Raw genomic sequence first — 15912 nt, forward strand, 5'->3', positions numbered from 1 at the left:
TATAAATTATAATAAACTTGCCGAATTTTCTATTCCAATATGTGCGCGAAAATTATGAGTTTCCATACAGTTTTATAATACGTCATAATCTCAAACAATTTAGTAATATGAATTTCTACCAAGTAAAGACCGATCCCATCAAGAAGATCTGGGCATACTGGCAACGTTGCAGATTATTTCGCATTTGAGTCATTTGACCGACGTTACGTATTGAACATAATGGCCGCCACCGGATATAAACAATGAATAAAATAGTAGTTTTTGACGAAAAAAAGCCATTTTTTTTTATGAAAAGCTTGAAATGTGATTAATTAATCATTTCTAACGAGAATCAGTTGATAAAATACAAGAAAACTAGCTATTAATGTGGATAACCTCACCTTCATCAAGCCAATTTTAAAATTTTTTTAAAAAAAAACTAGCAGGATTGAGGAATTTATGTCACCGGATTCGTGATCTAATACCCAAAATTAGTAAGTAAGCAAAATTTCATCACTTTTGAATCATTATTAAAATTAATTATTATAGTAAACATTTACCAAATAATTTAAGAAAAATATAAATATTTGTAGAATATCACACAAACACACAGCAGAATGCAAGAACCTCAGAGGAATGAAAAGGACTGACTACCTAACAGGTAAGAGCCATAGCAAACCATGGCAACATTTATAGTTACTCTGATTGTCACCAGGTGGCGTAGCGCTTATCTTGATTCGCCTATTCCCAAAAAAATTGGGTATCGATCATCAGGTGAATTTAATATTCTTCTTAAATTCATGAACAAGAAGAGAAGATAATGAAAATCCAAAAACATTAATTCTGAAAACTATTTCGCTTGAAATGGATCTATTTTTTCCGTCAATTAACAACATTCTATGCATTTTCCATACGTCAACTTCATTCCCAAAGAAATATTCAGTATTTTTTCTATGAATTCATAATAGATTTTAGAAAACAAACGAATTATAAAAAAAATAGAAGAAAATTATTGGAATAAGATTGTTATTTATGTGATTGTATTGTAATTAATGATTAATAACTAGCAAGATCTGAACTTGGAGTTTTAAGGTTATATTGTCATCTGTAAGTTTCATTTTTAAGATTATTATATGTTTAGGAATATACTGAATTAATTTTATACGAGTTCATTTTAAATAATTTATCCATTTACTGCCTTTAATAATGTTCAAAATATTCCTTGAATGATCTTAAGATCATAAATAAGAAAATATTGGGAATATTGGACACGATTTCATTCTACTGTTTAATTTTTTGTAACAACGCCGACGTTTCCAAACAGTTCGTTCCTTTTTCAAGTTACGACAAACAATATCGTACGCTTATTAAAATCATTAAGACAATTTTCAAGGAATCAAAATTCTTTCACACCGCAGATAATCAACATAAACATCCATCCTTCAATTATTTCAATATCCAATCATAAGCAGCTCCGAAGTAGGGCAGAGGAAAGTTTGAGTATTTTCGTCTTTTTCATTGTCATCACGCTAGCCATGATATTACAGCAGAAGGAAAGTAGCAAGCACCTTGATATGTCTTTCGAAAGCCTGCTAAATGGAGAAGTTTTTACTGTAATGAAAACATTCTTATTAATAGTTTTCCGTTCATAAAACGATTGGAGAGATACGACTTATTTCGCTCTCTTCAGAATATTTATATTCACCACCTCACCACACTTGTCAGTAAAACTCTTTTGCCACTCATGACTTCTCGTATTAAGGCAAATTTAATGCTCTTTCGGAATATATGATCAAATTCGATGAGGATGCTGAAATGAATAAGATATAATTGGTTCTATGGAAAAAAGTGATAAATTCTGTGAAATCAAGAAATGTTAAATTGAAGAATAAACGCCAACATTTCGACCATGTATTATATGACATTTTTTGTTGCAAATCACTTGTATAATCTCCTTAAAGTTAGGGCGTTTCAAAAGTGTACACCCTGTATTCAACCATTTGGACTGATGTCAATCAGTCTCTAGAATGAGAATGATCAAAGAAGGTAATTAATTGAGAAAGGATTATAGGTATTATATGTAATGAAAGAAAAGATCAATGGGGCGTAATATATATTTATATAAAATTTTGATGTAAGTTATAGAAGAAAAAAAACTCTCTCAAATCTGGATATCTAAAATTAATGTTTGGGTTTTGAAGAGATTCCTTGTTTGTTTTGTGCGAATAATGTTTTTGGATCTTGGTATTGCCCTCTGCTGACAATGATCTACTTTTTGAAATATCAAAAATTTTCTTTTAGTTGAAATTCTGATCCATGAATTTCGGTAAAATAATAAATGAAGAAATAAAACAAATTAATTTTCATCAATCGAAATGTAACCTAATGAAGCCTAAGTGTTGGCAAAACAATTATAGCAAAAAATAAAAAGATTAGTAGAAATTACTTTGTTTTATTATTTTATCTATAATGAATCAAACATCAAGTAAGAACCGAGTCCATCATAAAACCATAAATATAATGAAGACATATGCAATATTTGTATCTTTCTTTTTTTCAATAGTTTCTCAATTGTGGTTCATTGATAAAGGAAAAATCAAAATTTTCACAATATATTTTCACGTTGAAATATGCCGCTAGAAAGTCAAGTGAATAATAACATTCTCTTTGACTTGAGTAATCTGAGAAAACAAGTTTCAATAGCGTTTTTGGTTGGTAGAACTGAATCAGAAAGCTGTAGTTTTCCAGTATGTTATTTTTTCCTGAAATATTTGGAGAGTACAAGTAGTGAAAATGTTGGAATTTCAACATCCTCAACCCTAGGTGACAACTCACCGAGCTGTTTCATATTGGATTGTGTTTGCAACAAACTCCAAGTGAGTACCAAACGGAAGATATCATATCTGGCTAACATCATTGAAAATTTTCCTTGGTTCTCATGTTGTTCTCTAAACATTACAGAATGTCCCTATTCATGGGAATTATAATGAAAAAATACTTAATAAACAATTTGGAAAATATTATGAAATTGGAAGATAATCGTCAAAACAATAAAAAACAACAGAATGAGGCAATGCATCTGGCTATAATACTGAAAAGGTAATGCTAAGTAGACTTGTTTTATCAGTGCCTGTGGAAAATAACCTAAATAATTCTACTCTGAAGTCGACATCTGATACACCTTGTGTTATCCAACCTAACGGACGAACCTGGCGCGACCTTAGAAGAAGAGGAAAAGAAGCATTATTGTTGAAAGTTGCTTCACTGAAATGTTCAATATGTTTTAAATAAATTACATTTTGGAAAACATGTTCTCTCTGAGGTCTATAAGCTGTGATTTTGTTGGATTGCAGAACATTGGTTGACGATGAGGCAAAGCTGCCAATTTTCAGAATATACCAGAATAAGCCGTTTTGTAAGGTCAACCAATAAACATGGAGGCTGTACTATTTTTTCAAAATCAATTCTGTCCATTATTTGTAAGCCGGTTGATCTCATAAATAGGTTGAGAGTTGAAATTTTTTGACTGTTCTGCAATTTTGATTGATAATATTTTATGCATTATTACTATTTATCGATCCGATTTTGAGCTATTCATCGACCATATCGACGTTTTTTTTTTAACACAAAGATTCTTCAAAAGAGCTATAGTGTGCGGTGACTTCAATTCTGACGCTAGATGCTAAAGTGGGGTTTTGGTTAATATTTTTGCCCATATTCTGACATGCTTTGGTTTCTATAGTTTGATGAATGAACATACTCGTACTACTTCAACAAATTTCTCACAATTTTGTCTATATATAACTAAATATCGATGCCGACTGGTCTCCGTCAGAGAACTTCCTTCTTGAAGTCTAACATTTGCATCTCAGGTATTGCGATTTCTGCTCATCCCATGCCAGCCAGCGTATGAACATACTTATAAGCGACTTGCTAGACATTGTTTCACTCCTAATTTGAAATAATCACTCGAATATTGATGCCAAATGTGTGGAGGATCATCTCGTGACGACCCCTCATCTAAGTTTACTAACCAACAACAATGACATAATAAATTATATCTAAAATAAAATCGGTGCTGTTTCCTGTTTCTCGTTTCCTCAACTGATCGCTCTACCATTTCGAGCAATGTCTGTAATTTTCGAATTTTGATCCGGGATTGGTCTCGAACGATAATATTCAACTCACTTATGACGAATCCTCTCTTAAATTCGGTTATGCCTGTCCGGATTACTCTCGAACGGAAAAACCAAGAAAATTTCGATTTTCACATGATTTTGAAACCACCTATTCGACCGAAACGAAATATTGCATTCTAAAGTGAAATAACTATTTTAAGCTTCCTGCAAAATTTCATATTGATCGCATCACCAGAATAATAGAAAATTCAATAAAAATATCGAGTAAAAAAATTACTCAATAATTCTGTGACCACAAAGCGACGGATTTTGGGTGTATATTTAAATAACTATTTCAAGTTTCGTGCGAAATTTCAAGCTATCACAGCATCTGAATCATAAAATATTTAAGAAGAATATTGGAAAGAAAATACCCAATATTTCCGTGAAAATAGATCCGATGATCGAGATATCTATATATTATACAGGATGTTAACAAATAAGTGCAACAAACTTCAGGGAGTGATTCTGTATGAAAAAATATGGCTGTTCGATGTATAACAGTAGTTCGCAAATTTGCTTCATTTTTCGAGATACAGGGTCTTAAAGTTACTCAATATGTTCAATTTGTTCAGATCTCTCTTACCATTCGTATGGGGCGCTGTTTTCATGCTAAACAAATACAACTTAACTTCACTAAACTATCAAGAACTACCTAATAATATATAATTTATCTAACAAATTATAAATAAGTGTTACGATATTTCATTTTCTTGCATAAAAACGGTGCCCCATACGAAAAATGGCATGAGAGATTTTTTTGTCATAAATCGAACGAGGAATTCAAAAATGGTTTTTAGCTTGAAATATATCTCAGTGACGGACAATTTTTTCCTCATTGTCGCGCATACGGACAATGATGAACATAATTGAATATTTCGCCAGGTTTCAAAGCAATTAACAAATGGTCAGTTTTAAAAAAAAAATTTAACACTCCGTATCTCGGAATACGAAGCATTTGCGAAGGTTGAGTAGAACAGGATATGCACTTAGTTCATTACTGAACTCAGCCTTTTTTCACACATAATTTCCTATTGAAGCGAATATTCTGTAAAAAAAAAATTGATTGTGAAAATAAAGTCATTATTATTATTATATAGCAAACTGTCATTATTTCTTCATGTGGAAACCATCACTCCGTGAAGTTTGTTGTCCTTATTCACTGTATGTAGAATAACAATTTCAACCTTCGCACAAAGTTTCGTATCGTCAAAAATCATAAAAATTCAAACAGAATATCGACAACAAAGCACTGATGTGAAATCAGGAGCTTTTTTGCTCGCCATTCATGCGTCAATTGCGCCCTTGGAGGACACATAATTATAGTACTATAATGTTATTGAATTTTTCTGTGAATCCAAATTTTGTCCTATTTTCAATAAATTCTCAATATACAAGAATCGAAATCATGCATGTCATGTCCGATAAAATGTTTGTAATTGAAGACCAAACTATGTAATTTTTTATTGTTGTTTTTTTTTTATTTAGGTCTTTTTCTTTTCAGAGAAAATCGAATTATTCAAGAACTAACAAAATGACATTTTCTCCTGATTTACAAGTCATTGTATTGGCAGCTGGTAAAGGCTCTCGAATGCCTGAACTCTTATCTGGTAAACCAAAATGTTTGCTTCCAATAGGACCAAAACCATTGATATGGTACATTCTATATAAAATACAATCTATGGGATACAAAGGTGAATAATAACTAATTTTGTCAAAATCCTTTTCATAATATTTGTTTTCAGATTGCATTGTAGTTGTTCTTGATAATCAAAAGATTGAAATAGAAGAAGCAATCAAAGAGTGTGGTCTCCATATTAATGTTGATTTTCATATGATTCCCCACGATGAGGACTTTGGTACTGCAGACTCTTTACGTTCTATCCATGAGTTTATTCATTCTGATGTGCTTGTCTTACCTTGCGATTTATTTACTGATATAAATTTAGGCACAGTCATTACAAAATTCAGGGCAGAAGATGCAGCCTTGGTTGCTTTATATCTCCAACCACATTCTTTCAATGGGTTGACTCTGCCTGGTCCAAAAACAAAGAATAAACAAGGTAAGATAAATCTATAGAACCTCAATCATTTCTCAGCAGAAACCGGTGTTCAGCAAAATGAAAAAAATTATTTTTTTCAAATATTTTTCTTACAGTAGTTCATACAAAAAATTCTGTTTTGTTATTACGGAGTGATTCATACGATTGCGTGTTCATATTAACGCGGTTGTACTGTATTTCGTTCAATACTTAAACACAATCACTGAGAGTGTCTGATTGTTCTGTTTGTTTTTTTAAGCTTTCAATGCATTCTTCTACCTCATAGAATTGTAATAGCACGTCCTTCACTGCTTCAGTGCTGCTTTTCCATCTTGTGTCTATCTTGTTTTTTTTTTTTTAATAGTATGATTGTTGTATAATTTTATAAGGTGAATTAGTTATGTACACCTGCAATTGGCCTTTATGGCCTGTTGGATGTATTATTTTCAAAATAAAATAAAAGGGTTTACTGTGAACTTTGGTTTGCTTCCCATCGTTTACTGGAACTTGAAAATAGCAGAAAATTTTTCTGAATAAAACCAAAAAATGTGTTTGCTGCCACAGACGATGAGCGGAGTCAACCAACAGTAGCTTCCAGCTATAGCAGCCTCAAGGTGTGAAAAATGCCCTAATATTAATATTTAAAATTCGGGTTTTTAGCACACTATTGATGCCTACTATATTTGCACAATTGTCATATCCTTGGTCCCAAAAGTTCTGAATATCTTAGCCATTTCTTTCTACTTTCTCAGTTTGGCATTATTGAAATCCCGTCCGGTAGTCTTAGGGACAGCAAGAAATCCTATAAAGTGCTCTTTTATTGTGCCATTTGACGTATCACAAAATCTCAAGATAATTGACATCTGTTCAACCCTAATACAGCCTCTGGTGCAACCTAGCAAACCTTTGACATCAAAGTAATCAATTCATTGATTTCGTGGTTTATACTTACAGTGGACCCCCGATAATCCGGCCCCTGTCTAATCCGGCGCCCTCTGTAATCCGACATGACATGACATTGATGAATATTTCAAAGCTTCATAATTTGATATAGTATTCACTACATGATTTTGATTAATAATTCTTGATTATTTTGGTAGATATGTATGTATGTGCATTTATGCTTATTTTTATAATAAAACGTGAGCTCTCAATTGTTATTTAATTTACTAAATTCGACTTACATAAATTAAGTCTGATTTGTACTTCAAAGTACATACATATGTACGTATAAAATATATTGACTCTCGTCATTAAATATGTAATTTGTCGGATTACAAGGTACTCTTTCGTAAAAAAATCCGGACTATAGGGGTCTTAGGCAGTGCTCTATAATCCGACAAATTCGATAGTCCGACACTGCCCTGCATAATGTTTGCCGGATTACCGGGGGTCCACTGTATATTGGTTTGCAATTCGTTTCTTGTATTCATGTAATGTAGGATTTATTTGGATTACAATTTGAATAATTCTTTGAAATAACCTGATTTTCTGATATGTTTTGTGTGATTCCTTGTGATTGCCAGATTATGAGAAGCTAACAAATTGGTAATATAATTTTGTTCCTCAAACAAATTGTGCCAGTGTTTTTGAGATTCACTAATTAGTCATTCGATTTCTTGGTCTATTGCTTTCCCTTAATTCATTTCTTTGTCCAATGTCGTCTATCAAAATATTGAGGCAATAAGTTCCTTGGAATTCTCATGGCTATTGAAAATACTGCTCAATTATTTCCAATTACAGCCTTCTTGTAAATAGAAAACATAAAACTTTATTTTGAGAATATGGAAAAACCAACCAGCGACTTCACCATTAAGTTTTCTGGAGAAATAAAAATTCGAGAATTATATATGCTCACCATCTTTGGAATTATCTTAATCTCTTTTATTTAACTGTGGTGTGGGTCCACTTTTTATATCAAGATGATGAGAATCCGTTATGGTTATAGGAAACATCCACATTCCTGAATCAGAATGAATTTTCTGTTGAACTACAACACTTGCTTCATTGCTGTGGAAATGGGTTCTAGTAATGTAAAACAGGGTGGCTGGTTACCCATTGTCAAAATGTTAATTCTAGTTAACAGACCTTAATACTGATTCAAAGCAGACCATCAAATATTTTGTTGACGCTTCTTTTTGAAGTTTGATAGGTAACCCAAAAAGAAACATTTTGTCACAAATTTTTGTTCTCTCTAGAAATGAATGTTAAGAAATAGTATATTGTGCAACAAGTTGGGAAAGTCCAACTTTTTTGGCGAGTGTGGAAGTTTGTGGCACGAGCCTGAAAGGCGAGTTCCGCAAACACACAAGCGAGAAAAGGACTTTCTCCACATGTTGCACACTATACTTTTTCTACAACTGCACAAATTTCAATAATTCAAGTAATCGACTTGATTCAAATCAAAATGGCCTTCGTTGACAGTATGTGCTAATTTATTACGACTCAAAAGCCCAATTTCATTGGTCTCCCAAGTGTGGGCAAAGTGCCGTGGGAAATAATATTTCCCACAGTATGAGCAATACAGAGTTTTGAAATTGAGTAAGCTGTGAAGAATACGCTATTTTCCATAGCAGTTGTAGGAAAAAATATTTTCACATACAGTTTGTTATTTTCTCATAGACCACAAAAGATTTTTTTATTACATTACTATGGTATTTGTCCGATATGCATTATCAATTATGAATGAAGGTTGACATAGTACATTCTGACCCCAAAAATCAACCGAAAAGATTGAGCGGTTGTATAGTTACAACACTTCAAAATTTTCATATTTTGCGGAAAACACCCTGTATCTCGAAGAAAGTTTAAAAGAAGTCCACTCTGTATATTCCTCTCATAGGAAAAAAAATTTGAAAGAAAAATAAGGATTCTAGCACAGCAAATCGAAGACCCTACATAAGTTTACCCTAAAATTTATTTATCAATTAAAATCGTCATTAAACAATTTAGTAATTTCAATGTTTTTATAGCACAAACCTCCAGGCGAAACAGATCACTTGGTGATCGCCAACGCCTTGCGCCGCCTCTGATTTGAGGAGTCATATTTTTGGAAAATATAAGATTAAAAAACAATTTTCTCAAATTTCTCATAATTGATTACCACAAACCGTTTGATAATTTTTTGTTATTTCAGAGAGGGATATTATTATGGTTGATGAGGACACTCATAGGTTAGTGCTGCTTGCCTCAACCAGTGACTACGAGAACGATTTTATTGTTCAAGATTCCTTATCAGTCAAATACCCAAGGTGTATTTCATATACAAATCTAGTGGATTCACAAGTTCTGCTGATGAAAAAGTGGATTATTGATTATTTGACAAGTCAGAAAGCAGTTTCAACGTTGAGAGGTTTGTAATAATTTCATAGCCCATCACATAATTGTATGCCTGTTGTTTTTATTTTATCTAGAAAGTTTTTTCGTAGAATCAAAAACATCAGTCAAAAATTAACATTGAATTTTTTACAAGTTTTTGAAAATTAGATTTTTGTAGAATCAAAAACATCAATCAAAAATTAACAATGAGTTTTTTACAAGTTTTTGAAAATTAGTATATAGGTGTTTTGGTGTTTACATTGAACACAAAAAAAAGCAGGTTAACGAATTTATCCAATTCTTTGGCTACAATTTTAGCAATCATATAACCGATCTTGATTTTATTTACAGTCGGATGGAAGGGTTTGATAATAAATATCAATCAATCTATTTCTTTCCTTAAGTAGATATATATCAATGATCTAATATAATAAAAAGATGCGCCTTTGGGCAATGAAGCAGTGCTGAGCATTGACTCCAACATTTAAAGAAAAAGGTTGAAACTCCGATCATGTGATCATGAAGAATAGAAGGCAGAAGTTTTAATTGCAGCCAATGATAGTGTATTGATTCGTAAAATATGTAAAACCAATCCAAACATCATGTATGTCACTCCTCTGTTGTAGTCAATTGCCCTCTCTTCCTTTCTCCGCGCGATATCTAGGCATTGGGTGTCCCAAATTCGTTGTCTATTGAGGGGATCTCCGAATACCTTTGAGCTAAAAAAAAATGACACATTTTCGGGCTCATAAATTCAACTGTTTTCAAACTATAAGAGGAAATTGGAAAATGGCGTGAAATGTTCTCATAACTTCTTTGTGATTGGTGCTATTCAGTTACAACTCTGACACATGCATTGCATAAATAATGGAAATATCAGAGAACTAGGAGCCATGATGGATGCGACGGAATGAGAAACATCCGCCTAGAAATCCTTAAGCAGATCCATCCCTAACCTAGACTTGAAGACGCGGAGGGTCTCGCGAGGAATATCAGCTCGAGATTTATTGAATGTAACTATTGCATTGAAGGAGAAGCTTTTCCTGAACTTTGCAGTTCGATGGTGAGGGATGGTCAGCGTATTAGGATGTCTATTATTCAGACTGTGAACGCTGTTCCTAGCCTCAAATTTGTTCTTCAGATTAGGTGGAGATGAACTTCAATAGCCTGAAAACTGGTCAAGTAATCCATATGCAACCTGAAACGATTCTCCATCCGCAGCCACCCAAGGTCATTGATTTTCTGGGCAACTCCCCTGTCAAATTTCCTTAAACCAAAAATGTACTGGCCGCTCAAAACTCTCCGTATATCCTGAAGATTGACTATTGTGTATTTGAAACGGAGTGACTCGTCAAATAAATGGTTGTCATAGAAGTCTGAAGTCCCAGCAAACCTCTCGTCCGTCGATTTGATCGACCTTTGATCCGTTGATTTTAATTTATTCATTTCTAAACTCAATAATAATGACTTTGATTTTTTAGAATAACAGTAATCAACATGATCGAATTACGATCATGACTTCACCATGAAAACATCGTAAAATAAAAATATGAGAATATCTATTATTAGTATTATTGAACTAATGGGATTTTCTCTGTTCCTCACATTAGATACCTACTCTATCAAGACTGTGCCAATACTATATATTCATAGGTATGACAGATGAAGGTTTTTTATTCACTAGATTTATTCCATTTCTGTGATAATTCGAGTGGAAGTGAAGATTTATACTTATATCACAAGTTATATCTTTGAAATTAGTTGCTATGATTTCTGTTCTGTATGATTATGTGCTTTATGGTTATCAAAAAAAATTAAAAATTCTTACCCTACACCATATATATATATATATATATATATATATATATATATATATATATATATATATATATATATATATATATATATATATATAAATTCTTTCCAACTTGAGCAAATGAACACCAAGCATCTCAATTTCGATTTTTTATACTGTAACTTTGTAATGAAAAATGAATGTGCTGTGTTTTCTATGGAATATTTTTATTTTCAAATTATAGGGGAATTTTTACCTCAACTCATTAGGAAACATATGATAAATTCTGAATCGAATGATGAAATTTTGAACTATTCCAAAACCGAAAAGAAGGAATTATATCCCAGAATCCCTGATGATGTAGTTCGATGTTTTGCTCATATTGCTGACAAACAGAATTTTGGTATTCGAGTAAATACTCTTGCATCGTTTTATTTCATGAATTCAAAGGTAATTTATTTTTAGTTAAGGTTGGAAATTATTTTATTATTAAGTTGATTGAAGAACTATTTTTTCAGTTGGCAGATATTTGGGAGAGAATTGCCCCTAAGGAGAAACTCGTTTTGAGAAGTCCAAAAGCAGATATAAAATCCACGCAAGTCGATGACAAATGTATTATTTGGGAGAATGCAAAACTCAGCGAAAAGACTTCATTTAAAAATACTATTATTGGACCCAATGTGGAAATTGGTAGTTTCAGTAGGGTCTTTAATTGCATATTGATGAAAAATGTGGTTATAAAAGAGAGGTATGATATATTTTATCTATTTTTTTTTTTTTTTCAATTCTTACATCATGTGTGTCACATTGAAAAAAGAACAAAGAACCCTTTTTTAAACAAACACTTTATTTCTGTCCTCAATCCAATTACATTTTGAAACAGGCACCAGGCCCTAGATAATCACTGATCCTGATCTTATGTAACAAAAATATAACTACAATTTTTCATAAAAATAAACAAAATAATATTGATCATGGATAGATGCTGATATACAACGTGAAATGTTTTTGAATTTTGAACTTTTGTCATTCTGCCAAAATAATACCTCAAACTTTTTTCCTTTCATAGTAGTGATATACACTAGTGAGCAGAAAAAACAGGTCTCTTGATCATCACTGTTCAAATACCTATCTTACTTAAAATTTTTATGATAATCTTGAAATGGTGGGGAAAAGAAAATAGCCCAAAGAAAAATCAAACATTATTCGGTTTGTATATTAATAATAAGCTTTTTCTTGAAAAAATCAAAAACTTGTAAAAATTATCATAACTGTGAAAATTTCACTATGTTGTGTGACCTCCCCTAGCTCCGATTAAATCTTTCAAACGTCTTTGTATGCTCGTGATGAGCATGCAAATATTCTCTTATGGAATATTTTCCCACGAAGGGTTTCACCGAGCTCTTGTTTACGTTTGCTTCGCCATCGCCCAATAATTTATTATTGGGCGATGGAACCATAGTTCTGACTCGCCTTTCCAATTGGTCTCATAGATGTTCGATGGGATTCAAGTCAGGACTTCGTGCTGGCCAGTTGAACGTTGAAATTTCAACCTCATTCAAGTACGATATCACTATTCGAGCATTATGTGGAATTTTTCTCAGCTAATCTTTGATTTTTATTTGTAAATTTAAAATGTTGTGTTTAGTAACTGCATGTTTTCTAGATGGTATATAATTTGACTTTTTCTATACCTGATTTTTTTGATCGATGAAAAATAAAAGATTATTATCATTATTTATATGGCAATTTTGAAGACTTGTTGAATTTGTCCTCCCTCAATGATGTGCGATTTTTCCAGATCCAGGTCTTCTGGTCAGCCTGCCTACCTCCTGATGCCTTTTCAATATTCTTCGAATTGTAGATAGCCTAACATTAATTCTTCTAGCAACAGATCTCTACCTCCTGATACCTTGTCAATATTCTTCGGATTGTAGATTGCCTAACTAATTCTTCTAGCAACAGATCTCTAGCTCAGCCCATTTTCAACAAGTGCACTATTCTCGCACAATCTTCAATTGGTAAACTCATTTTATAAAATTGTTTCTTTCAGAGAGGAGAAAACAAATTTTTCAATGACCAATGTTGAATGCAGCTGATAAAAGATGAATTTATCGTGAAGAATTAATCAAAGATGGTTTCTTTTATCAAGTTATTTAGGCTATTCATATGTCCGCATTTTGCGCATATTTAGTTGATTTCCTAATGAAAGATAGATGAAGAGCAAACTATTATTAAATCGATTTGAATATGTGAGTCTATTGCAAAAACCAGTGTAAAAACTCAGTGACAATTTTTTTTTTGCTCGCCAGTGTATTTCGTTTTGTTCCAACATAATCAAAATAGAAAGCGATAATGTGATAAACAGAGATAACAATTGTTGTCTCTGATTGAACTAATCAATGATTTGGAAAGGGATGAATTTTCATTTCTGGAAAGTCACGAATAGTTATTTATGCAACAAGTGCAAAAAGTGAATGTTTATTGCACTTGACGGAAATTGTCCGATGAGTTACAAATTGGATCAGTTTTGATTAAGGAGTTATACTCGGGAAGGCATTGTTTGTATATCTCTGGCTGCTAACATTAATACAAAATAATATAAAATATGTAACTGTTTAAAACGTATTGCCAATCTCACAGCATATCTGATAAATATGTAGTGGGTCTGAACGTTTATGTTTGTCATGATGACAGCACGTTGAAGTAGAATGACAGATGAGTGCAATAAAAACTTTATTGCACTAGTGCAATAAAGAACTTTTTTTCCACTAAATATAGTTCAATGAAGTTTTGCTTTTTGCATGAATGTAGAAAAATTCATTAAAGTGGATATCTACAATTACTATTATTTCAAGCATTTCACTTGGCATTTCGCCCCCAACTGCTGTAGGTATTTACAGTTTTATCTTGGTCAAAGAGGTTTTTAGGTAAGACTGTATTCGTAATATGGAGGTCAAATGTTTATTAAATACTCTAAATATATGACAACAAATGTATACATTCTAATGAGGTTCTTTTTTTACAGGGTAGCTTTAGAAAACTGTATAATATCAGATAATACAGTTATAGAGTCAAAAGCACAACTTAACTCTTGTATTGTTGGATGTAATCAAATTATCCCTGAAGAATCAAAGCATAGTAATGAAATATTAACCAATTCTGATCGTTTGATAGAAGAAAATAATTGAAAGGAGGTCAAGCTTTTGTGATAAAATATTTAATGTAACTGTGAAATTAATTTTCGAACGAATTAAAAACTCAATTATTCATTATTCTTTGGAAATATCCTTATACCTTCCCTGGAATTCCCATATTTTGGCATACAATATACAAATCATGGTTCATCATTGTGTGTGAATTAAAGAATTTCTAGTAAATGAAAAATTTAGTATAGTTTGATATATTGTGTTTTATTGGCATTTATTCATTCAATACCATCTATGGTATCCTCATCAAACAGAATCATAGTTATTTATGAGAAATATTATTAATTCGTTAGTATTTTCATTATACTCTGTAGCTCTGGAGGTTGTGAGAGGCAAGAAGGGTCATTTCATATGTGTTTTCATCTAATAAATTTATAGTGAGTCACAAAGCTTGACTCACTTCGTATAAAAGAGGTATTGTTGAAATATTCCAAATCTGATCGTATAAAGGCTCATTTTCACAATGGGCGCGTTCAGCAGAAAGATCGGTAGCGTGAGTTGCTCCGCTACTGATAGGTATCAGTTTGGTAACGTTAGTATTCTCTGCTGGATGGGTTGCATTTCTTGACAGCAATAGGTTTTGTGGTCCTTCTTGAAGATTACATTATGTTGAGAGGCAATTTTCTGTTATAATATCGATTTCCAAATTTGCTTACGATATTATTACTTTTTTATTCTTCAATATATGGGAAATTCAATCAGAGTAACATTTCAGAATGTTAATAAACGTATATGTTTCAGTTTCTATTATTGCTATATTTGAAATTTAAATTTCGTCCCAAAATCACTGTCACTAATGTCAGTTACTCAACATGTTACCAGGCTGCGTTCATAAACTTACTCGAGAATAGAGAGGAGACGATTTGACGTGACTTAAAGCCGTACCACTTCGGCATTTTGGATGTAGATCTCAGTCAACTTTTGACCAATAACATTTCATAGTAGTGAACAGATCCATATTCACAATTTTTGCATATCCATCTGCACCATTCTCTAAATATATTATAATTTATATGGCAGGATATGTTGTATTGAAGTAAGTAGTTGTATCTAGAGTTCCAGAAGTAAAACGTGTAGTGATCTTATATTCCATTGTAATATTCTAAAATTTTTAATCCTCATTTTGTTGATGGAAAAATTGAAAAAAATTTTTTGATATATGTATATAAAATTAAATGTGATATAACCTATTAGGGATGGGACGGTATTTCAATACCGCGATTTTGGAGCGGTATTTTTGAGTAACGTAGTCGCGCGTTCCACAAACGTAAAGTAACCGGTTCCAAAGTAACGATAGTTACGGCGTACCGGCACCGGACTTAACTTAACATCGAAACGGTTTGGGATATTTGAACGAGGTTTGGTAAATGTAGATTAAGGTTTTACATTGA

The 15912-nt window shown here is 32.3% G+C and overlaps 1 protein-coding gene across 1 annotated transcript; it reads left to right on the plus strand.

Annotated features, from left to right (window-relative positions):
• The first annotated feature begins 903 nt into the window (after nucleotides 1-903).
• On the plus strand, nucleotides 904-14582 carry LOC123681082 (translation initiation factor eIF-2B subunit gamma). The gene is made up of 7 exons (XM_045619293.1): nucleotides 904-1086; nucleotides 5662-5851; nucleotides 5903-6220; nucleotides 9336-9551; nucleotides 11557-11762; nucleotides 11831-12060; nucleotides 14341-14582. The coding sequence occupies exons 2-7, from the start codon at nucleotides 5692-5694 to the stop codon at nucleotides 14501-14503; spliced, it is 1293 nt and encodes a 430-aa protein (XP_045475249.1). The 5' UTR covers nucleotides 904-1086; nucleotides 5662-5691; the 3' UTR covers nucleotides 14504-14582.
• Nucleotides 14583-15912: the final 1330 nt, after the last annotated feature.

This window comes from Harmonia axyridis, chromosome 5 (assembly GCF_914767665.1).
Source record: "Harmonia axyridis chromosome 5, icHarAxyr1.1, whole genome shotgun sequence".
NCBI lineage: Eukaryota > Metazoa > Arthropoda > Insecta > Coleoptera > Coccinellidae > Harmonia > Harmonia axyridis.

Coding starts and splice junctions, on each gene's coding strand:
- LOC123681082 (XM_045619293.1), top strand. CDS start 5,692: ATGACATTTTCTCCTGATTTACAAGTCATTGTATTGGCAGCTGGTAAA. Junction 9,552..11,556: donor AGCAGTTTCAACGTTGAGAG/GTTTGTAATAAT, acceptor TTCAAATTATAG/GGGAATTTTTACCTCAACTC. Junction 11,763..11,830: donor TTTATTTCATGAATTCAAAG/GTAATTTATTTT, acceptor CTATTTTTTCAG/TTGGCAGATATTTGGGAGAG.